The sequence below is a fragment of the Catharus ustulatus genome, chromosome 1, assembly GCF_009819885.2.
Source record: "Catharus ustulatus isolate bCatUst1 chromosome 1, bCatUst1.pri.v2, whole genome shotgun sequence".
Classification (NCBI taxonomy): Eukaryota; Metazoa; Chordata; class Aves; order Passeriformes; family Turdidae; genus Catharus; species Catharus ustulatus.
In genome coordinates, this window is record NC_046221.1 from 141,357,469 (window position 1) to 141,382,116 (window position 24,648).

Sequence of the window (24,648 nt, forward strand, 5' to 3'; positions counted from 1 at the left end):
AAGTTCTATATATTAGAAACCCAGATAGCAGCAGTGATGTTGAGCCTCACTGTGGAGGCTAACCACAATGCAGCAGCCTTCATTTTAGGATGTTACACCCTTACATCCACCCTTCCCCATAGCCTACACAGCACCAGCTCTCTCAAAATGAGATGAGTATCAGATGCAAAGGATAATGTGCATATAACTTCAGAGCATGAAACTAAGCCTACCGTGCTGATATGAGCTACTCCTTTGATTTTTACCCAAATTCATGCATTTACAAAGCCATAACCAAAGAGACCTTCACCCTCCTATAATTAAGTGTCCCTTAGTCAAAATACTCAGATTAAACAAGATAACTTTCTGCTCTCCAGATACACAAATATATATACATATGAACTTGAAGGCTTCAGACAAAGAACAAGTTTACCTAAATGCTGATATATTTGAGACAGCAAATAGTGAGTCTTAAATGAAGCCATTTTCATTTCAAATTAACTAGTAATATTAATCTAATACACTGAAATGATAAATACTGCAAAAGCACACATGAAGACCTGCTACATGCAATTTCGTCCACTGTGACTGTAAAATCAAACTCTCTAACTTCAGTTTGAAAGAACTGAATCATGTATCTTGAGACTAAGTTAAATTCAGATTGTGTTTTACAGAAAAACTGATTGTTGAAATGAAAAAATTAAAAGAAAAAAAACCCCATCATAGTAGCAAAGGCTATTAAACAGCATCTTTGTTTCTGCTGTTACGCTAAGTAGGTAATGTCCACAAAGAAAAATCACACATACCTATCTCCACTGAAGCTAAATTCTTCTGTATCAAGATTAAGCCTGTGCCATTATTCTCAACAGCCAAATTACAATCCCCTATAAATAAAACTGTGTAAGTTAAAGAAGTGCTGAATGGTTATGAAGAAAGAGCTTTTTCTAAACTACCTTGAGCTGAAAAGTACTGTGGTGAATAATGAATACTAAGTAGACTGGACAGGATATTTTTCTTGAACCACAATTATCAAGGGTGAGAAATCAACAACAGTTCCTGTATTATAATGTGTTTCTAAAAACCCTTTATTGTGATACGTGTTCAACTTGCTTTACTTTAGACAATGTATTTCATGACCAAACATCCTTTCTTCCTACTCCCAAAATTTCTTCCCACCCTGTACCTTACAAAGCTGCCTCTTGTCCTGAAGTTACCTTGCGTTATTCTTTACTGAGTCTTGCTTCTAACTGACGAAAATAAGGGTACCATATGCTTTCATGAATGAATTGGTGCTGCTTTCCATACTACCTCCCTAAAAAACCCCTTAGCCATAGTACTTTGACTACTGAGTTTAAAAATGAAAATAACCTTCTTCATCTACAGATATGGGAGCTGGAAAAATCCATGATAACTCTGCAATATTCCACCAGACCCCTTGGAAATGACCCATTTTGATACCATACCAGAGGCCCACTTCTGGCAAACACCTAAGCACAGCTGTGCAGAAACAAGTTTCCACTGAAGGTGCCCTGTGTCCTGCTGAACCACAGTTAGGCTCCTCTGCCAAGCCTGTGGGAGAAAAGTGCAAAGGCCACTCACTGCCTGCCTACCACGCCTGTGGTTAATCCATGGTTATGATGTTACAGCTCAGAGCAGGGCATGTGGGAGACCAACAGAAAAGCAAGTACTGCTACTCTTCTTCAGATAAACTAGATGATCTATAAAGGTTCCTTCCAACACAAACCATTCTATGACAAAAACATTAGTTCAGTATGCAACCCAAAATACCGTATGGAATTATTTACTTGTGGGCCACCTGCAGTTAACGAGTCAAAAAAATCAGTCAGGAGTCTTCTCAGCCTTTTGACTCATCACTCACAATCTCATCTCTTGAACACATTCATTATATTTGTTAAACTAATGTGCATTTAGAATAAAATGCATTAGCTGCAGGAATTTAAATCTGTAACCACAGCCAAGAGCTACACATGCACAGGTATATGGCCATACTGCTGCCAAGCTCTCCTGCACTGCAGAAGGATCAGTATTCAGTGCACTGAGAGTACCAACTGAAAGAAACACCTTCTGTAATTTCAGATGGACATGAGCATGCAAAAAGGACTAGACGTGTTTCTTCCTCATTTATAACCCAGAGCCTGTAAAATTATGGTTTCGCCTGTAGTTCCTTTTCTATCTGTGCACCATGCATTCTACAACCACTGCTAAATTGAACTACAGAAATTCAAATTTTCCTCTGAAGACAGGAAGAGCTGCATGTACACTTCAAATTACATGAGTGAAGGAACTGAAAGTGAAGCAAACAGTGGAGTAAAAGGAAAAAAAATAACAAGGTTAAGAGCAGTTTGAAACTTACCCTCCCAGAACAGTCCTTGAAATAGGGAGTTATACTACAGGGAATGCTTCTAAGGACCAGCAGAGCTCATAACATACAGTCCACTGAAGCCAAGCAACCATCTGTAGTATCTCCATTTGTAGTAAAAAAGCAAAGCAGCAGTATCATTCCTGAATTTCTACAATACCAGCCCTGGCCCTTACAGGTACCACCATTTTACTATTTTCTGCCTTTTGACAACTTAGTTAGCAATCACTACATCCCTTCTATTAGAGATACACATGAAATAAAGTTAATTTGCGCTCCAATACGTCTTTGCAGCTACTACTCAGGATAAGATTCACAAACCACAGTAATCTCCTATTTTCCTATCTTCACTGACTTTTTTTACATAATGTATTGCACTTTGACCACTAGTTTTTGTCCTACACCCAACTGATGCTTATTTCCTTGACAAAGGGCAACTTGTAACAAAAGGCAATTTAAAAAGCATCATGAGAAAGGGATGATACTGACTTTTAGGCATTAACCGATTAAATAATCTCCAGTATAGCTGTAGAATCTCTGGAAATATTATTGACAAATTTTGTGTTACTTACTTTTAAATCAACAGCTGGGCATTAACTAGTTTATTTTTTTTTTCCTTAGTTCCTTACGGTTAAGTACCGGAATCATCAGAATTTCAGGTAATCATTTGTAAATCTGATTTAAAATGTGCAGTAAGATGCAAAGTATCCTTTAGGTGAGGGATGGATTAAACAATCATTTATTTTAATATATAAATACACATGCAATACACTGAAACACTGAGAGAAAGCCTTACTGCCATGCAGGCATCAGTCAGAATTTTCTACTAAAGGCAATCAGAGCAACAGTGACAACCTTTATTCCAAAATCCAAATAACAGAACAACATCTGCTACAAAGAGGATACAGTTAACATATCTAAAATTTCAAACAGTGAAAGCCAATGTTTAGAAGAAATAAGAAAGTGTTGTATATGCAAACACTACAATGGCATAGGCAATTTCTTTAATTCAGAATAAAAATGACTAACAGATGAAACTGCACTGAAATAGTGGCTTATTTAAATGTTTAACAATACAAAAACTAGAAATAACCACAAAAAATTTCACTGTAAAAGCAGATTAAGTACAGAATTTGTTTACAATACTCAACGCTGTTATTTTATGTAGCATAATTTTTTTTGAGACCAACTGTGATGTAACTTTATTTAGAAAACTAAGACAAAAACTAAAGAATCCATTCTGCAATAGAATAATTTTATGCAGCTTTTAGATTTTTATTTTTACCTTTTACAACAATCGGCATCTACCATTTTGTGCTTAGACAATTATTCTTGGGTAGAATAGGTAAAATAATGGGTAGAGTGCTGCTGAAAGCCTGCACTGTATTCCCAAAACTTGCTTAACATTCTTTTAATCACTCTATCACATCGTCCTTTCCTCTCTCAGAGGGACTTTGTGTACAATGTGCAGTTGCAGTTGCATGACACTTTTGAAAAACAGGTCTTTATTAATTTTTTGGTGAATAAAACAGTTATGAAGCTTCCAAATCCACATTTGCTCTAAAAAGCCTAAACTCGAAAGATAATCAGTACTTGAATGAACATTGCACCTCCCTTAATTGCTGTAATTAGGGCCACACAGGTGATCAGAGGGCTGGAGCACCTCTGCTATGAGGAAAGGCTGAGAGCTGTGGTTATTCAGCTGTGGTTATTCCAGTGCCTAAAGGAGACCTATAGGAGAACTGGACAGGGCCTGTAGGGATGGGACAAGGGGTAATGATAGCTCTGAAAGATAGCAGGTTTAGTTTGGATACCAGGAGGAAATTCTTTACTGTGAGGCTGGTGAGGAACAGAGAAGTTTTCTCCCCACAGAAATGCCCCACCCTTGGAAGTGTTCAGGCTCACGTTGGATGGGGCCTAGAGCAACCTGGTCTAGTGAAAGGTCCCTTGCCTACAGCAGGTGAAGTAGATGGTCTTTTAATAGCACAGGCCATTCTATGATATGATTTTATAATCTTGTAACACTGAATTAAAAATCTCCAGAGACAAACATCCTACTACTTTTAAGTTCCTTAGCACTGCAATTACCTCCTAAAACACCAGTAACACCTAAAAAAAAGTCTGTATTCTTTCTTCAAAAATTGACTTTTACAACCCATACCCTAAAAATCTAAGTTCACTAGATCAGTCAATGCTTTGAATTTACAAATTACAAATCTATTAGCTTCTCTATTAGGATTTTAGTTCAGGTAAGGGCCATGTTTCTGAATCTCCTGATCTGATCTCTTGCACACATTATATTGGGGCCTTAGAACCAGTAAACTGGATTTTTTTAGAGGATATGCTTCTACCTGTAACAGGTACTGAGTTTTCTGGGCCACAATAGACCTCTTCCAAGCATAACTTGTTTTGCTCCAAAAAATCCCCTCCTGCCAGGCTGTGGGATGTACCTACACACATCCCAAGCATGTCCTCTACTCACCACAGCTCCAGGGAGGCTCCACCTCAATTTCAGGAATAAGCTCAGCCTCTGCAGCCATTCAGTGTAAGCCACACAAGTTCTCATTCTGGATTCATTAAGCATACATTATTCATACATCACTAATATTACAACAATTGTGAGTGCCATTACAACACACATAAGAAAATGTATAAAATTCCCTATCATCTGAGATGCAGCCTAATACAATTTTGGCACAGATGCTGCCAGCCAGATGATGCTGGAGTCTTAAAACAGAGCCCACAGCACCATCAGGAAACATCAAACAAATGTTTGGAATATGCTGCAGTCTACAAATGATTCACATTCCAGCCCCTTAAGTGTGGCTTTCCAGTCACTTTCCAATCTTTCTTGTATTTTGAGTCTGCTGTCACTAAAATACAAAATTTTAAAGTAGCAGCTGAACTACTTTGACTTCAGGATTTTTGCATGAAAGTTTTAGAATAAAAAAAAAAAAGTTAAAGTTTTTCAGCTGTTGTTTTAAAAGGCAGGGACAGAAAAGAACCTGACATTATTTTTTATTCTCAGTCAAAAATTCCACAAACTATTTATAGAGAGTTCTAATATACTTGGCAGCAAGCAGTGGAAATTGGAAATCTAGCAGAGACACTGGCTCAGCTTCAACAGGATTCCTGATTTTAAGCACATAAGTAGTTCTATTCATGTCACACCCTACCTGACTTCTGCCCTGTCAGGTGTAAAGGAGGTTACCTGACTGACCACTGCCTGAAGGTTGTACATCTTCTCAGATGGTAATGTAACACAGCATTTTGCACTAGACAGAGAGTAGAAAAAAAAATCTGATTACCAAACCAAAACTGAACAATTCAAACAGTGAGTTCAGTCACCTAAATTACAACTAAATCTCAAAAAAAATATTGAGGAAATCAGAGGAAAAAGGAGTAGATCCAAAACTAGCAGGGGAAGAGAGACTACACTGTCTACCCACCCTTAAATGAGCTATGTCCATTATGAGGCTTGGGAGCCTATTCTTAACTGATAGAACCCTACCATTAACTTGAACCTAACACTTTGCCCTCCTATTTGGAAACTTCCACTGCTATATTACTTCAAAAACTAGAAAACCCCCAAGTTTCAAACTATTTTAAACAGCTGTTTAAAGTACTAAAATTCAGGATTTTTTTAACTAAAGAAATGCTTAGCCCATTTGTACATGTTTGACCGCAGTAACTATCCTTTTCTGAAACTCCATTTCAGGATTGAAACTATGTCACATTTGAGAAGTGCCAGACAAGGGGAAAATTTTGGCGTGTGGGCTGCACAGTGCTTATACAGTAGAGGAAAGAGCATTGCAAATTTGATTCATACTCCTCACATGCTTCATACTTTTACTTACTGGTTTCTTTAAATTATGGTTGCAGTAAAAAAAATTGGTTTTGTTTCTTCATCATGCTAAATTATTTCTCATCTTAATTCTTTGTAAGTATAGGAACAAATGCTAGCACACAACAATCTAAGTAGAGCTAGTGTATTGTATTTAAAAAAAAAAATCAAAACCCCATAATCATCTACAAACAAACAGAAGATTTTACTACTCTATCACAAGTTAGGTGGTAACAGCAGGACTTTATCCAGGTCATATATTCTTAAAATATAATACTGCTGGTTTTCCTCTTTTCCTCTCATGATTTGGGCCTGTGCCATCCTGAAAAAGTGCTAAGGGACAAAATTAAACCATTATTCATAAATAATAACTGCAACCATCAAAAACTTACTATAAAGTTGAAGAAATGAAAATATAATCTGCTATTACTCCATGAATCTCTACCAGGAACCCACAAAACATCCAAGCTTCTGGTTCCAGATTACAGTATGACTCAGATTTACAACTGCTTTTTTTTTCCAAAAAAGACTGTAATAGTGTAGGAGTACTTGATATTGGAGGGTGGGGGAGAATCACGAGGGTTTTTGAAAAGAAGGAAAACACTGCTCTACTGCAGCACCTTTATTAGTGAGTCTACATCTCATGTGACAAAAAAAAAAAAAAAGGCCAAAGATACATCCAGACAATAATGGTTTCAAAATCCAAAAAGCTAACTGGAATCATAAAATAAAGTTACAACATTTATTTACTTTAAGTCTTTATTCAGCAGAAGGGCTAAAATGTCACAATCCAGACAGAGATCAAAGAGGAAATTTCATGGTTGTGATTGACGCAAAAATGGGGATTGACAAATGAAACCGTAATTTCCAGCAGTGCTATATTCTTTTTAGAACATCAGCCTGAGCAAACCAGGCAATACTGGAGCGAGTGGTATAGTGCTGCTGAGCTTCAACTCCACCTTTATGACAGTAACAATAAATTAGAATGAACAGCAACACATCCCAGCTGAACTCACTGTAGTGACATAAGTGACTTGAAAGCAAGCAGTTTACTGGGAAGGGCAGTAAAGCAACAGTATATTTACAGCACATTTTGCACATATATCAAATATAAAAATCATAAAAACACTGCATGTTTATTGCATCTAGGAAAAATACCCTCATTTTAAAGATAAAGCTGTGTTTTCTGTCCTTCTTGCTACCTATTACTAGAAACAAAAATTTGACAACTTTTTATACTTTTAGATGTGTTTCATTTTCTTTCTGATAGAATTAAAAAGCACTGTAGAATTCCCCTGAAAAATTGCTTCCTTTAATGTATGAGAAAAGTTCACAGAAACTACAGACCTTGCAAAGACTTGTGCAGACTTGTTTACGCATGGTGCGGTAACTGGAGTTTTTAGACCCCACGCACCTATTCACACTGAAACTGAACTTAAACCAAATGTCACACTGTCTGCCCAGCTACCTTCCAGTAACACAAGACACAGTCGGTCCCTTGTTAATGCTTCACTGAACTAATTAAAATGTACAAGTTACCTCGCATGGTGTAACCCTGCACCCATTTACAAGGACTGCAACAACATAGTGAAAAGCACAGTCAAAGGGGGAAAGAGCTCCTAAGGCAAAGCACATTTTTTTGCCTGTTCCTTCAACATCTGTGAAACAATGCTTTTTGTTAATCTCAAGCAAACAACCTTGAGCAAAATTAATTTCATTATTTATTACAAGCTATTTGATCTACTCTAGTTACAGCAGACAGAAGTGGAGATGTCACCAAGTTTCAAGGCAACCACAACATGTAGGTGCTTCTATTCTCATGAAAAGACATGGAATTGACACAGTTCTTGCTCTAACATTGTCAGCTGGGAAATGTCAATTGCTATGAGAGGAAATGCTATTAATTAGCTAGAGCAACTTTCTAGAGCTGTCTAAACAATGCTGATTATTAAATATACTCAGAACTTAGGAAGAGTAAGAGATGAACTTGGTGTAACGTGCTGGCCACAACATATTGCATTCCTCAAAATGTACTGTGAATTGCAACAAGCCAAAAAAGACAAGACATTAACAGAAGATAATTTTCATGTCTTGCAGGCATATTTTACCCAGATTAGTAATTCCTTAAAATAAGAATCAGATCTTGAAATTGCTAAATGCTCCTAATATTAACATCTGTGCACATATTTGCATGGGTACACTCAGCACCCATGAAAGAATTCTGTGCATGGCAGCCTTGATATTTTTAGATTCTTTTGTTCAATAGACTTGATTCATCAAAGCAAACAAATGATAAGGGAAATAGCCAATAAAATTTGTAATTTAATAAAAAATATTTTGTCTCCAGTGTTTTATGCAAGACCTATACTCCTCTTTGAGGAAACTCCACTACAGCTACTGCATTCATTCCAGCCATTGATTCCAAACAGGAAACCCCAGAGAGCCTCGTGGATATTTTTTAAATCTAGAAGCTGTCTATATGTATTTAAAAAATTTCAAAATCAATAGACAAATAGGTGCGTATCGCCAAGACCCAAATTCTCTCCCTCTCTTTGAAAAGATAATTCTCCTTCTTTCCTTTTTCCTTTCCATGTTATCTGCTATAAATCCTGTGATTCTTGTCCTGCAAGAAAAATGCTGGTGCTGTACCTCACACATTAGCATGAGTACACCTGTTTTATTTCAAACACCATAGAGCATCTTAGAAATAAATCTGCAAAATAAATTTGTGATAAATTTGGAGTCTTCTTTACTTGGCTCATGATACAGTAACCTACCACTGCATGGTACTTTTTCTTGAAGCAGTACAAAAAAGCTTTTCTAGTTATTACAGTTTTATTGTGTCAGGAACTGTACAAACAACAAAAACAACTCTTACCCCACAGAACTCATTGTTTTGTGAAAACTGGGTATGATACATTTTTATCAGATGAAAGAAAGGACAGCAAAAACAGTGCACAATATATAAAAGAACTGGAAATCTCAGCCTACCATGTTCCAAAACATAAATCAAATGGCAGTACTCTACAGGAAGCACAGCAGAGACAGGTGGGGTTGAAAAAAGCACATATGATGACTTTGTGTTTCCCATGGACAGAACTACCCAGGTAACTGGAATTACAAAGGAAAGAATGGCTGGGCTTGAGTAATGTTCCTAAGTGATAAAGCTATCAGAGCTAAAGAAACACAGTAGAACAACAGGAGAGTAAAACCGAGTGAAACAGAACTCTGACCTACAGCTATCCTGTGCTAAAAACTATCTCCTCGTTTTGCTTCAGCTTCCCTCTCTCCCCCAAGTCACTAAGAAGAAAGTACAAAATTCTGAGCACCAAAGGGAAAGGCTCGCCCCTCTCATGAAACACTTAGAAAGCCTGAATTATGTTGATTGCCCTGGAGGTAGTAATAGAGACAAGACAGATGATGTGAAAACACTTTTAATAAAGTAATTGTACCATAAGGACAGTTAACATTAACACCTTTATGCACTGGAAACTAGTGCACTTCTGACAGTCAGAATACTATTTCTCATATTGCACAGGACTGTAGGGTACTACAGCCTCTTACCATGGGGGTTCCCAATAGTTAGAAAAGATAAGCACAATCTTCTATTACCTGAGACTACAAATGCAAGTGTTGAATAGTACTATGAGTCCATAATTGCAAAATAAAGAAAAATAAAATCCTTTCTGTAGAGTTAGATAAGCATTTGACTACATAAAGTTTAGGCAGCTGCAGTTCAGCAGAGTACAGCACAACCTCAAGACAGCCACAGTACATGTAACACTGGTCAAAGAGAACACAACAAAACACTTAAGTATGTAATTTCCCACTATCAAACTACATCCCTGAGACTCACAAATTAGCCCCAAAAAACTTTAAATGTATTAAAGTAGACACAAGTAATTTGCTAGATGGATTCTGGTTTTGGCTTTTTACACAGCAAGTATGTCACAAAAACTAAAGGATCACAATTACTCATAGATGCCACAGTTTAAAAATGAAGGTTTGTTTGTATGACCCTAATGCACCTTCTGTTCCTAATCTCAGTAGTTGGTAAGAACAAGTCTCACATTTTATGGGTCACAAAATCCCAAATTTTATTATATTACAGTAGTTCTAAGGATTCAAGAATCTTTAGTTCTTTTACGTAACATGAAAATTGAACTACATCCAATTTCCTTCTTAAATCTGCACAGATATTCCTGTCTGTCAACTACATCCATGTAGTCCTGGGCAGCAGAAAGATTATTTCTATCAAAGTGCTCTGCAAGGAATTGGAAACATCTATAAAATTCATGATACATGTTTATCTCACGGTCAAATTAACTCAAATGTGGTGGTACTTTGCACTCTGAATCATCATGCTTTAGATGTAATTTCACTGCAATTCAAAAAGAGGTTTCCAGGAAGTTGGATAGTTGAAATAGGTGCATTTACAAAGGTGTGAATTGGTCCACTCCCCCTTAATGTTACCAACTGAATGAAAAAACCTATGGAGATGAATGACAAAGAAACAAGCTCCCTCCTTTCACTGAAATACAGCCATAGTTGGAACCATACCACCTCCCTCAGTTTCAACATGCCAGCATCAGGTTGCCTATTTTTTAATACTCCTCAGGCTCACCCACATGCCACTCCCACTAGCAGAACTAGGAAAGGAGGTACAAAGACGCTTGCATCCTGGGGATGTTCACTGAGAAAAGCAAAGAGAATCACACTGCAGTGCTCTGAAAGAGGTACCAAACCATCAGCTCCCCATGGAGGGAAAAGCAGGCAGCCACGTGTAAACACACGTGCACACACAAGCATTTGCTCTAGGACAGGTTTCCAAATGACAAAAGCACAAATAGGAAGAGCGATTTCAACATAGTAAGAGGAATGAACACCTTGGAGAAGAGAATGCCATCTAACAGGTATTTCCATAATCCTTATCACTGTATATCCTTACATTCATATTTATAATTACCTTCCAGTATGCTATCCCTACACCTAGTACATCTCATTTCTTTGACACAAGCTCCTCTGATCTTCACTACTTGTTTACACAAATCATTAAGTTCCTAAGGATATTTTTTAAACAACTTTCTTTCTGCAGTTCAGCTTCCTAAAAATATTTATTAAAATATATGGGATAATCTGAAAAAACGATTTACTTTCTCTATGGGAAACCCTGTCAAGAATAATTCTGATTAACATCAGATGACTGATGCCTGTTTCTTTATCCATCCAGTTCAATCTCATCCTCCAAAAGCCACTTCGGTTGTTTAATTTGAGCATATTCACTGTTACCCAACAGTGTAACTATCAATTCCACTTCCTGTGGATTATTCAACTGCGCACATCTGCACACTCCCCACAACTTCCAAATGCTCTGGACTATTTCTACATTTGGCAAAAGAGTAACAGTATCAAAAATCCAATTAATAAAAATTAAAAGAAAAAAACCCTTTCAATTCTATATGCATTCCAACAGAGGCTTCATTGTAGGTTTGTTACTAAGTGTAACAGATTCCACACAACATAGTAATCCATGATAATGTTCCACCTCTGCTTCCAAGAAAATGTATCTGGTCTGACTGAAGGAGCGCTTTAAGCGGCAGCAGCAGATCATCACTAAACCCCTTAAAGCACTCTGCATCCACTCACTTAAACACAGATGAAATATACAATAGATTGTGTTTCTAAGGAGCAGATGAGAGGAAATCAGTTGGTAGCAACATCTATAAAACCAGACAAGGATAGGAGCTGGAGTTTTAAATAAAGTAGAACAGACACTGCTCTGAAAGCAGTTTATTTGCAGTTCCACAACAAAAACTCAGCAACTGGGTATTTCCCTGAAGGATGCTGTTGGCATTTATATAATTTAGGACGACTCTTCAGTCTCCATCTTCCCTCTGAAGGCCAGACTAATCTGCCTACACTGAGAATTGAGACTTCTCTGAAGAGGAGTTCAGATCATTAAGTCACGCTCCTGTTGCCTCAAATTCCTTCAATAAGCCTGCCTTTTCCCACACTGACTATCTTAAATTACACCAAGACTCCCCACTTCACTCACACATAATCAGTATAGGATCAGAAACGTGGAGTAACAAACTCTACGCATGCACAACCATGAAACAGCGACTTAATTTCTGTGCTTCAGCTTCTACCTTGCTCAACATACTTCACAGGAATACTGTCTGTATTAGTCTACCTTAATAATTAAACCTCATATAATAAAGAGCTTTTAGGAGACTATGCAAAGAATATATTAAAACAAAAGTATTTATTGAAAGTTTGCTGCCAACCATGTCACATCTTGGAACACAGTAAATTCAGATGCAAGTCAGGTATATAAAATGCTTTTGTAGTAAACTGATTTTTAAAAAGAAATCCCAGTACCAGCAAGTCACCTCTAGGTATATACATGCTCTTTTATAGAGATACCACATGTGAAGTTAACAGCCAACTAGGGAAAGAAACAACAGCCATTATTTGGGACACTCAGATTCAACCTGTATATGACTGGAAAAAATGGGTTTTTGAAGAAAGGGATGAAGAATGCTTTGGAAAAAGAGCAAAGTTAAAAATATATTACTTTCTTACGTTAATACCATTTACCAAATTTGACCAGCAGTTGTATTCTTTTGGATGTAGTTTCTTTTCAATACACATGAAAAACAGTGTTACACTTTTACATTGATGAAAGCAGATTACATCCCTTACAATTCATTACTGGTAACTTTGTCTAATATATAATAAGTCACAGTTTAAGGGCACTGGTTTTGCTGTGCATTGGTTCTTTGAGAAATGAAAAGGGTATCTCTGGAAAAGGTACAGTTCTGGGAAAGAAGTATAAAGGAAGCCTGGATTATTTCATTGTACCAGAGTTTTCCATATCTGTTATTGATGGTAGATACATATACAACTTTCTAAAGTTCGGGAGAATTTTCAAGTTGATAGAGATTACAAAACTGAAGAGTAAGGTTTATTTGTGATAAAGTAGATATTGCAAAGACAGCACACTGGCAAATTCTTACACTGTTTATACTTCACACTGATTGTTATCCACTTGACTATTTACTTGCTTTTCCTTTCTGGATCATCGGCAGAAGTACTCAGAGGCTCAGCAATAAAATTACTTGGCAACTTTTAAATGGAATCTGCCATTACCAGTGTAAAGGCACCAAGACAATGTGATTTCTCAAGACATTTGTGTATTCACTCAAAGTATTTTAGCTGGTTCAGTCCCCAGAAGGTAACTGGGTAGGCTTGCTGCGGCTGAAGGCAGCACAGACAGCATTTCTGTCAGCCTTTGTCTTCACCACTGTACAGGTGTCGCAAATGAATCTTTTGGGATTTTAAATAATCATGGATCATGCTACAACAGGTGATACTTTATTTTGTTTTTAAAAGGTTCTAAGGCTCCAATAGCTATGGTTTTCCTTTTAAGGAAATGTAGCTGGAAGAGGAAAACAGGTATATTAGGTTTCAATGCATTAATTCAGCTCTAAAATAAAGAGTAAAAAAATAGTTTCATTTTACATACATTTCACTCTATTAAAAGCCAACCTGATAACAAAATTCAGCACTTTCTCCTACAGCCTTTTTAAAGGGAGGCACTGAATTTTAAAATAGCAAAAAATGTGACACAGCATGGTGACAAGTACAAGATCAATGTCAGACATAATGCCTACGTGTTCAAATTCCTATTTATCTGCCTTTATATAATGAAGTATATTGCTAATTCAAGTACATATCCTTCCTGTTTAAGAGCAGATTTCCAGATACAGTGAGAAAAGCACTCCCAGGACAATGGAACCCCATAAAGTGCAAAACAAGTTCTGATTACCTGTCTAAATACATTAAAATGCCAAGACACCTCAAAAACACATCAAAGTACAATGCATTTCAGTACAGGCATGAAGGAGTTGCTTAGTAAAAATCTAACACCATGATCCTTGTGTTCATAGCTGTAATTATACATCACATTCAACAATTCAAGTTTAAAGTAGTTCAGACCTCACTGCAATCACAGTAACTCATCTCCCTCAAATAATTTTATTTGATGTGATTGTTTTAGTTGAGCAACACACACTTGAGAAACTGAGTGTTTATTTCAAATTAGGTGCTTTGAACACTTTATTGGCTCCCAAATGTGCAGTATGGTCAGTAAGCAAGACCTCAGATTAAAAATTTAAATTCAGTTTTATTTTAATCATCAATCATTTCTGAAAGCTTTTGCATTTTATGCCAAATTCCTTCATGACCAACACTGTAAACTACTATCTCAGACTTCAGTTCCACCTCCTTTGTAAAGCTGCAAAATACAGATGGTTTCAGAAAACCGGGGAAAGAAAGTCAAACACAAACCAATTCACTTAATTCTCACTTAAGTAAAAGCTTCCATGGTTTTACTTAACATTTTAAGACTGATGTACAGCTGAATCTTTCAAGACATTAGTTTTAAAAAGTCACTATCAAGCACTAATAAAACTTTCTGTTAGTCAGGAGTGTGGGATGTCTCTCAACTCCCCAGCCATGACCTTAACTCTCTGGGCAGATGCGACTTGAAGGATGTCACCACTGTGTAGGACAGTTACACTGCTGATTCTCCTGGTCTGCACACTTTGAAAATAGGAGCTCTTATTCCAGGGAAACTCCTCATGGACTCTAAAAGCACCTACATTGAGCTTGTATGGACAGGCTTTGGTAGCAACAGGGTTACAGGAGTAGCGTTCTGCAAGAAGCTGTTGGAAGCTTTCCCTGTGAACAGGAGAGCCAATGCCAGCCAGCTCCAAGACAGATGTGCTGTTGGCCATCAGAAATGGTGGTAAAGCCTCTGTGATAAATTATCAAGAAGATAAAAAGACATTATTGTACAGATGTTATTGTAGCCAGAGAAGAGCAGCGTGAGTATATGCGAAAGGAACAACTCCAAAGACACCACAGTCAGTGGAAAAGGAGGGGGAATTGCTGCTCCAGGCTCTGCAGACAATGGTGCAGCCAGCCCATGTGAGGCAGCTATGCCTCTGCAGCCTATATGGAGGACCACAGGGATCTAGAGATCCACCTGCACCTATGGAGGAGACCCACAGCAGAGTAGGTGGATGTTAAGGAGGCTGCGACACCACGGGAGTTAGAGCAGCTTTGGAGGGTGCCTGGTGTTCAGTCAGGATCAGCCCACTACAGCGCCACACACAAGCTCTGCAATTCCAATTGACGGGAAAAGTGGACTGTGCTCCTCAATAAAGCCAGAGGATAAAGGTATAGCTCTCTGCCCCAAGCCTTACTTAATTACAGTGTAAAGGCAAAAGGCCTGTGTATTGTCCCACATTTCCACAACGGATGAGGAAAACTGGAATGCTTTGTGGACCTAAAAAGTATTATATTATGGACCTAAAAAGAGGTTAGTAACATTATCACTCAGTTGTGGTATATTGGATTGTCATTTGCATGAGAACTGTGGTACTACTGAGGCTTTCTTACAGGATGCATAGATGACAGACACAACAGATAATTTAAAATCTGGAATTGAAGTGAGACAAACCACACAACACCTAGGCAACAGGCACTGCTGATCCAGTTAATACTGTTTCCAACAACAGGGAGGTAGGTCATTATTATTAAATGGACTCTATAAACATGCAGCTCCCAGGCACATCCTGCAGCAAAGCTGCTGGAGTGCAGAAATGCCAAATGCCAGTATCAGCCAGAAAAGGGATCACAAAAAAGAATGCTTAAAAATACTGACGAAGGCCATTCACTGAATTACAAAATGTTCAAAGATCTCTACTTGTTTATTCACTTGCTAAAGTACAGGTCAAATGCAGGAATCTAATGTTCCTGTAACACACCCCTCTGTCTGCAAATACTTGGAAGGCCAGAGATCAAGACCTCAAGCAATTTCCAAGCTCTTCCTGCATTCAAACCCTCTTCTTTTGCTTGCCTGTAAGAGTAACCTCTTAGACTGATTAGATGCTCACTCAGTCACAACGCCCTCAAAATAAAAGGCTGATTCCTTTTCTCCCTTCTATTTGCCCAATCTCTTAAAAAAGAGCTTTTCTTGCAGACATCTTGGCCTCCTATTCCACTCTGAATAACAGTCCTGCCACCTTTAGCTGCAAATGTGCCTTAACAAGACATCCCAATCTTTCCCTTCCTGGCCAATCCAGCTCTCCTCTCTCCATGAATCTCTCCAACCAGACACCAGCTGAACTTTAGCCATGGAACTGACTGCTCATTCAGTACCTTTAGACAGGAAACAGAACAAATGGGAGGTGCCCTGACAAGGGAAGCTATTTCTACTAATTACACAATCACCCAAATCCATCCCTGTCAGTGCTTCCAGCTGCAAGTTGCTGTGATCAAGAGTCATGTGTCTGATGTCATTCATCTTCCTGACTTAAGAGTAGGCATGTCTCTCAGATTATTTTAACTGATGTTTATATCATGGAAAAGACATATGTTCTTTCTCAATACTTTTAAAAAATTACAAATTGGAAAAAATGAAATATGTATTCTCTCACATCCAGTTACAAATATTTCAATGTGGTTTAAACACACATTTTGAGCTAAATCCCTGTGCACTCTCCCCAAGCACATCTTTAGAAGAGAGCAAATGAAAAAATGAAGAGCAGGCTGAAGTAAATACAACAATATTACAAACAAAAAACCTCACCTTAATTAGGACTCTAGAATAAATCTGTGAAAATTACTCTGCTGAACTCTATGTGCAGGAAATAAAGGAATGGAAGGTTAAAGTCTCCATTTTAATCTCTGTGATAAGAGAAGCACATATATATAGATTTGTTAACTGCACGTGATGCATTCATTATCTCAGCTCCAGTTACTACAAAATTCTTAAAGGAAGCTTTTACTTGAGCTACTCCATACAATCTCATAGAAGGAAAGCACCCTACCAGGGTATACTAATTCATTATAACACCCTCTGTGAAGCATAGGAAAAAAGGCATTAAGCAAAGTCTTATGAAAATTCATATACAGCTAAAATCTAGAATTCAGAGCATATGAATGTGTGTGCCTTCCCACTACAAGGCACATCAAACAAGACTTAATTTTTCTGTTTTAAACTGCTTACCTTCAGTTATTGAAAAGCTCTTTCTAAAGGAGCAGCTCCTTAAATAAGTAGGATCATTAAATTTTTAAGAGACATCATTGACTAGAACAAACTTATTTCTAGTAGCACTAGATATAAATTAGAAGAAAATCTGATTTTTTTCACAAAAGAACTATTCTCACAATCCTTCTGTACTTACAGAGGGACTTATCTGTATCTCCCAATAGGTTTATAGGAAGCTGGAGTAATAAAACCAAGTTACAGGTCCCTCTAGCAGACTAATTTTTTCTTAACTTTTAAATACAAGCAACTTCATTACAGACTTCCACCACAGGCCAAAGTGTGCTCACACTGCTTGTTAGAGAATCACTCTACTGTTTTATGGCTACACCTGACTTTGAATGTCTGCTCTACTTACCCACAGTCAGTCCCAGGGGCTTCCACTTAGCAGAGGAAACATCTTCAAGGTTAAGCAAAGGGTAGTTATGAATCACACACAGATGGGTGAAACAAGCAGTTCCCATCCCAATATATAGTTCAAATGTACTTTCCACTCACAGAGAAACACGACTACGTCACTTTCACTGCTTTGTGGAATTTATCATTTACTAAGTGTGAGCGTGTTGAGCTTTCTCGCACAACAAAAAATTCCACAACCAAATAAATCTATCTGGAAAAGCCATGTAAGTACTGAAACTAACAACAAGCTTAAGTGAGAGACCACCTTGACTCAGGGAACTAAGCAAAATGGTTTCGTGTGACTCCCCCCTTTCAAAACATGCTCTGCTTTTAAGCTTTCTTAATTTGGGGGAGGCTCTTATTTTTGCTTGTTAAATTCCTGAGTAGTTCCAAAAAGTTGCTCCTCACAAAACAGCTGAGAGATATGCAGAAATCCCCTCATAACCTAAAATTCAGTGTTAAATACAACAGCAGGGGAAAAAAAATCTTGTACATAGCTATAAAATATGCTAGCCTTCACAAGAAGACACCACGACCATGACAACAATGTACCAAAAGTTACAGTATATCCAAGTCTAAAGATCTGCTCAGAGAAACAAGTCCGAACCACAACTTAGATTTGGGCTTTTTTGAAATGTTTGCACTGATCTGTCAATTATGCTGTATTTTGTAGTTTTAACTTATATACTCACAAGAATCAGCAGTATATATTTCAAAGCAATTGTAAAGCTTTGCATAATGAATCATCAGCGAAGTAACAACTGCAGCAAAAAATCAAATGTAGGGAACAAAAAAAGAAGATAGAACAACACAGTTCTTCAGAGTATGGTATCATACAGCCTGCTGCAAACCTCTCTGGGCACACAGGAACTCAAATCTACAACCAAATTTTCAGCGTCCAATGCACTGATATCCAGTATTTTTTAAAAACCATGTAAACTATGGAGGCTCAATTTTGCCAACCAACACACACCTCAAGTAATAACTGACACTGCAAAACGCCACAGCTAGTAATTCTGAAATGCATACAAACGAAAAACATCCCAGGCTGTCAACAAATTACACTCTCAGTTACTGCCTAGCTAGATATCTCAGCTGTTCCAGTATTTTAACATAACCATTAACTATGTGGGACAGTAGAACTGCAACACTAGAAAATGCAGAGACATCTAAGAAAGCAAAACCACACTATTTACAGAGTACAAACGGTACTCATGAATTTTTAAAAAGCTGTAAGGAAATTAGTGAATTATACTTAATAAGTATGGAAATAATATCTACACCTTGGGAAACTCGAGACATCTGCTAAAAGGTAGCTAATGTATGAAAGAATGTACCTAACACACCAAAGGCACAAAGTTTAAAAATTTGAGATCTGTTAACAAACCACAATACTGATAATAATTGTAAGTTTTCGTCAGACCAAGTACAAAACAATAAATATTTAGTGCTTAGTTGAAAATAATACTTATACAGCTTACATCTATATTTGCTATTCAAACAGCAGTGACTGAAGAAAAGGAATCACCTGTAGGGTCCTTCCAACACTAATGCAGTGGAGCTCTTCCTCTCCTAGCAAAGACAGCACAGATGTAAAAGCCATGCTGATTACATGCTTTGCTCTGATGACAGGAATGGAGTCAGATGGCTTCTGTCATGATTCTGGTCACAAGTACACCTCTGCTCTTTCTCTGGCTGACAGTATTCTCATTTAGGGCATAATAAGTCACACTGACTACCTTATATTAAATTTTCAAACTTTATGCTGTGACATTGTTTAGGATATCGGGTTTTTCCTTCTCCCCTCAAACGAATGTTGCTTTAAATATTGTCCACATGACCTCACAGACGTTTTGACTGTAAATGCAATATTGGCTCTGAACAGTCAGTTGAATGTGTACATACTTGGACAAGCTGACATACGATTAACTTATTAGACAACATAAATTTCTGTGGCGTTTAGAATTAGGACACGTTCTCTTAAAGGACTACAAACCTGTTCCAATAAATGAAATACAGTGGTTTTGCCAATAATATGATTTACAGCTTAGCAACTTATATCTGTTCAGTATATCACAAAATATCACTAAAGACTGACATTCAAGAGTTTAAGATGCAATAATTTATTAAGTCAAGCGATTCCTTTAGGACAGTCTGTTCTGGCTTTAGAGTTCAACTTCTTTAGAAAATTGAATAAACTGGCTGGCAGACTTTATTTGCTTACATGATTCAGACTATTATTTCAAAGAACTATTCATTCTTCCTTATCTCATACCATCATTAACAAACTGACACACAAGAAAAGTTCAGGTCCTGACAAGTGAACTTTTATGACAATTTTACTTGTCTTCCCTTAGAACCAAATGAAGAATGAGTTATATATACAGTATTGTTATAACTTCAAACATCTGTACCACAGAAACCTGGAATGGATCTAATAAAAAAATTAAATGTTTTAAAGTTTATATAAGTGTACTATGCTTTTCTTTAACAGGACAAAATAATACCAGTAGCACTGTAGTCTCACTAGTCCAACATAAAACACTTTCAATCACAGTTTTGGGACTAATCCTTTTCGGATCTCCATTAATGTTTCCCAGTCATTAATGCTTCCAAGGGTACTCACCAAATCAAAAACCAACCTAGAGATAAGGATAATTAAGACTAACCTCTTCTGCTGCATTTCTACCTTAGAACTCTTTAAGTGTCCCTGTACTACTACTGTAAATATTTTTGACACACATTTACACTTGGAAGTCAGAAGCAGGGAGATTCATCTACTGTACCACTGCACTGACTACTACCAACTGTACAAAATATTATAGAAATTGCCTGTAGTTTTCTGCTCAGTGCAACAGAAATTCAAATTAATATATCTGGGTGACAAATATAATTAAGACTACATAAAATTCGAATTTCCAGAAATCTGAAGAAGCCAAATATCCATGCTTCCAGACTCCATTCCAAAGGAAAGCATGTCCTAGTTTCCTCATTATACCACCTCAGAGACTTTTCATAACTCGGCCTCTGCTCTGAACACCAATCCGTCACAAACTGCTCCTGTAAGTGCTCCATCACAGTACCAATTAGATATAAATCATCATCCTTCTCAAGAGTTAAATAAAATCAAACAAAATAGCAATATTAGAAATTCAGTTCTCTAACCTAAGCTCATGTTTTTGTAAGGAAAGAAGTAAGATCAGCATCCCTGGTGGTACTTTAAGCATGTGTAAATGTGTTGTTTAGGAATATGGCTCAATGATAGACTTTGCTGAATTTGCGGTTGGACTCTGTGACCTTGAAGATCTTTTCCAACCTACCTAAATCTATGATTCCAAGATCTACTTAATTTCCGGATGATCAATCACAAAATTTTGGTTTGAAAAATACTTCCCTCAAGAACAGGACTGATTTCTCAAACAGCGTTTTTTCCCCTAAAAAAATTACTTGTACAACATATGGTTCTGTTTCAAACTCAGATAACTGTTATAGCCTTTGAGATAAGCAGAAATATCTTACTATTTGTCCCAGTAAAAGCTAGGCCAGGATTATATAGAGTCACATAAGAACAATTATTTCTTGGAAATAAAACTCTCAAGCCAACAGGAAGGCTGGAAACATACAAAAAACACCAATGGCCAATGCCCTACCAAGCTGTAACTCTTGTTAGTCAGTGCTATTCCAATATTTCACTCATCAGTATTCCTCCTTCTCAAATGTTTATAATTATAGTCATCATCAGAAAGAAGGTTTGAAAAATTCACCAACTACAGGGAAACAGAGAAACATTCTCTGGAGAGCTCAATGCCCACATAACAACCTTGGTGAATTTAGTATTTTAATTAGCAGAAAATTCTAGACATTTTAGCTGCGCAACTGCATAATGGAAGGCAACTGAAGCACCACTGCTTTTCCAAGCATGCATTTACCTTGGGTACTGCCTACTGCATTCAAAGCCTTAACATAATGATATCTGCAAGGCTCTGCTCAGGATCAACAATACAGGTCAGAACTATGCTGACAGCAGTGTCCTGATCAAATTCATGTCAATACTCAATCAGTTTAGTTTGCAAGAGCTAAAAGTAGTTGTACAGGGAGGTAAAATGCTTTAATAGGACATGCTTCCCAGTCTCCCTTTCTTCCCCCAATGTAAAAAGCGAAAGCTAGAGAAGGGGCTACACTACACAGTAAATGCTTGCCTTTGTTTTGGATACTACAGCCTGGGGAAGATAAAGTTCCTTTCCTTTGAGCAGTGAAATTGGTCAGAACTTCAGACATTTTTTAAAAAAACTGTTAAGAGAAACAAATTCCTCAGGAGGATGAAGTGACACAGTGTGCTGATCAAAATCAGAAGCACCTTCTCCTTCCTAGTAGTGGTACTAACAGATGGCGACATGTTTCTCAGCAAGGCAGAGGAAACTTATGAAGCCTTCTTGGCTGAATTTTCAAAAGTCTTGATTAAAGGTCTATGGAAAATGTTATTCAGAAAGAATTTAATTTGGTTGGTTTTTCTTTAAACAAAGACTACGCTTGTGATTTAAGCTTTTGTAAGGGAAATGCTGACAGTAACACCTAAGTTACAGTACCACAATTCAAAATGTTTTACTTAGGTCAGGCTGATGAGCAATATTATTAATTTTGACTTTTCATTTCAATTCTGTGATGAGCATAACAAAACCAGCACATCGAGTTTGTTACAAAACGTTTTCACAGAAATTAATTTTTTAAAGTACGTTAAGTATGCAAAACATAGGTATGCAAACAGAAGAACAGTTTAATATACCCAAACTTGAGATTTTTGCTACCACTTCCTGCCCCACCATTAGCTAACTCCTTTTCAGTTCTGCCTGTAGTTTACCTTTTGACATGAAACTCTCTTGCTTTGCACAATATGAATTTAAAAGACCGGTCAGTACCCCACTTTGTTCATGCAAATACACCCACTCAAAACTTAAACTTTACTGTAACTATTTGGTTATGGGTACTGGTATAGCTGTAGCTCTGTTCGAAGAGGCCTTCCTTACCTTTCTACTCATGTAAATATGAAATAGGAAATGCTCCTACAAGTTTATATAGTACATCTAAATGTTTAGAGCTTGGACTGATTGTTGTGGCACAGGTATGTGCTGGACAACACACTTTGCAAAGGCAAATCTGAAATATCTTGATGTTCCAGACATAAGCTTACTCTTTAACAGTGAAAGAGATTTCAATTTCTTATGCTCAATTGCTTGTTTACAGCAAAGGCATCTACTTCAGAAACTGCTGAAGCAGGGCCCCTGTCGCTGTCCTCCTCAGGGCAAGCACATGCCCAGCTCTGTGCCAAAGGCGGCTTCTTCTTCTTGAGGCCCACGGACACAACCTATGCTCGACTTCATAAAATAAACACAACTCCCTGAGAAAACACGACACAACTCTCTTTGTCAAGTATCTGTTTTGATCTGTCATGTGTTACTGGGCCACCTTTATACTGTAAAAACCAACCTCAGTACATTTACGCAAATATTTTTCATTAGCAGTTCTGTTTTAAAGACGTGTTTATACCCAGGGATGAAATCTATTCGGGTATGAACTGCAGACAGGCTGAGTAGAAGCAAAGGTCCCCGGAAGGTCTTCAGGCCTGTGCTGATGTGTCACCAACTCATCACCAGTGCCAGCCCCCGACCCCGCGGCCCGGAGGGGCCGCCCTGCCCCCGACACCAGGCCTCGTTCGTCCCGGCCGGACGTGGAACATCTCCCAAGCATCCATCCCTATTATCCACAGGCAGCGATTACTCGTGACTCAGAGGATTTGGGGCTGGCTTGTTTGTGCGGCCCCGCGCCAACTCCGGAGTTCTCGGCAACGCACATCTGCGGGAGAGCAAGCCCAGGGCAGCTGGGCCAAATCCCAGAATCCCGGCCGCAGTTTTAAGGACTTCCCAGAAGAGACTTCCGTCCACCCCCACAAATAGAAAATAAATAAATAAATAACTTAACAACCCACAAAACCCCCAAACAAAACAAACAAACAAAAAAAGCCCGGAGCGAATTCTGGAGCAGTCGAGCTCGAAGGAGGAGACGAGGCTGGGGGCAGAGAAGGGAAGTACGGGGACAGCAGCCGGGCCTGGCGGCGCTCCTGGGAGGCTCCAGGGACCCCGGCGAGGCCGGCCGGGAGAAAGGCCGCTTTGTTCCCCTCCCCGCGACCGCCTCCCGGCCCGCGACACGGAGGCGGACGGGCGGCGTCACCGCCCGGTACCTACCGCAGCAGGAGACGACGAGAAGCAGGAGCTGCGCTGACCTCCAAGCCGGGGAGCCCTCTGCGCTCCCCCAAGGGGCCATAACACCCGCCCGCGGGGAGGCGGCGCGGAGCCGGAGCTGCCACCGCCGCGCCCCCGACACGGAGCCGGAGCTGCTGCCGCCGCCGCAGGAGGGGCCGGCGGCGCCTCGCCCCCTCGCCCGCCGGAGCCGCCGCCTCGGGGAGCGCTAGCGGCCCGCACGCCTCGGCCGCCCGTCCGCCCGCCGAGCCATGAGCCGCCGCCACCGCCGGCCTCGGCCTCCCTCCCCGCGCGCCGCTTCCTCCTCCCGGCTGGGCTCCGCCGCGGCTGCGCACTGCCGGCCCGAGCGCATGGAGCCGCTCCCGGCAGCCGCGGGCCGGGCGGGCGAGCGGGGCGGGGCGGGCGGAGCGGCGGCCCCCAGACGGCGGGGGCGGGCCCGGGCCGCCGCGCTCGGCGCTGCACCGCCCTGCCGGCTCCTCCGGCTCCTCCTGCGGCACCTCCTCCCTCCCCTCCCACTCCGTCGCCGCCGCAGCCGCCGGGTTTCGGCCCGGCCCGTCCCGTCCCGAGGAGGCGGCCGCCGCCACCCGCGGAGGCTGAGGCCGCGTCCGGCGGAGAGGGGTGAAAGTCTCGGCGGCTGAGCAGCCCAAATCCCCGGCCCGCACGGGATAACCCA

The 24,648-nt window shown here is 39.3% G+C and overlaps 1 protein-coding gene across 1 annotated transcript in view; it reads right to left on the reverse strand.

Moving 5' to 3' along the window:
- The window catches only part of LRP12 (LDL receptor related protein 12), a 51,367-nt gene extending 27,261 nt beyond the window's left edge, over positions 1-24,106 (reverse strand). Inside the window, exon 1 of the mRNA XM_033068056.2 lies at positions 23,961-24,106. Coding sequence (XP_032923947.1) covers positions 23,961-24,039 — 79 coding nt within the window. The 5' untranslated portion in view covers positions 24,040-24,106. The remainder of the gene's footprint in view (positions 1-23,960) is intronic.
- Between the last annotated feature and the right edge of the window lie 542 nt (positions 24,107-24,648).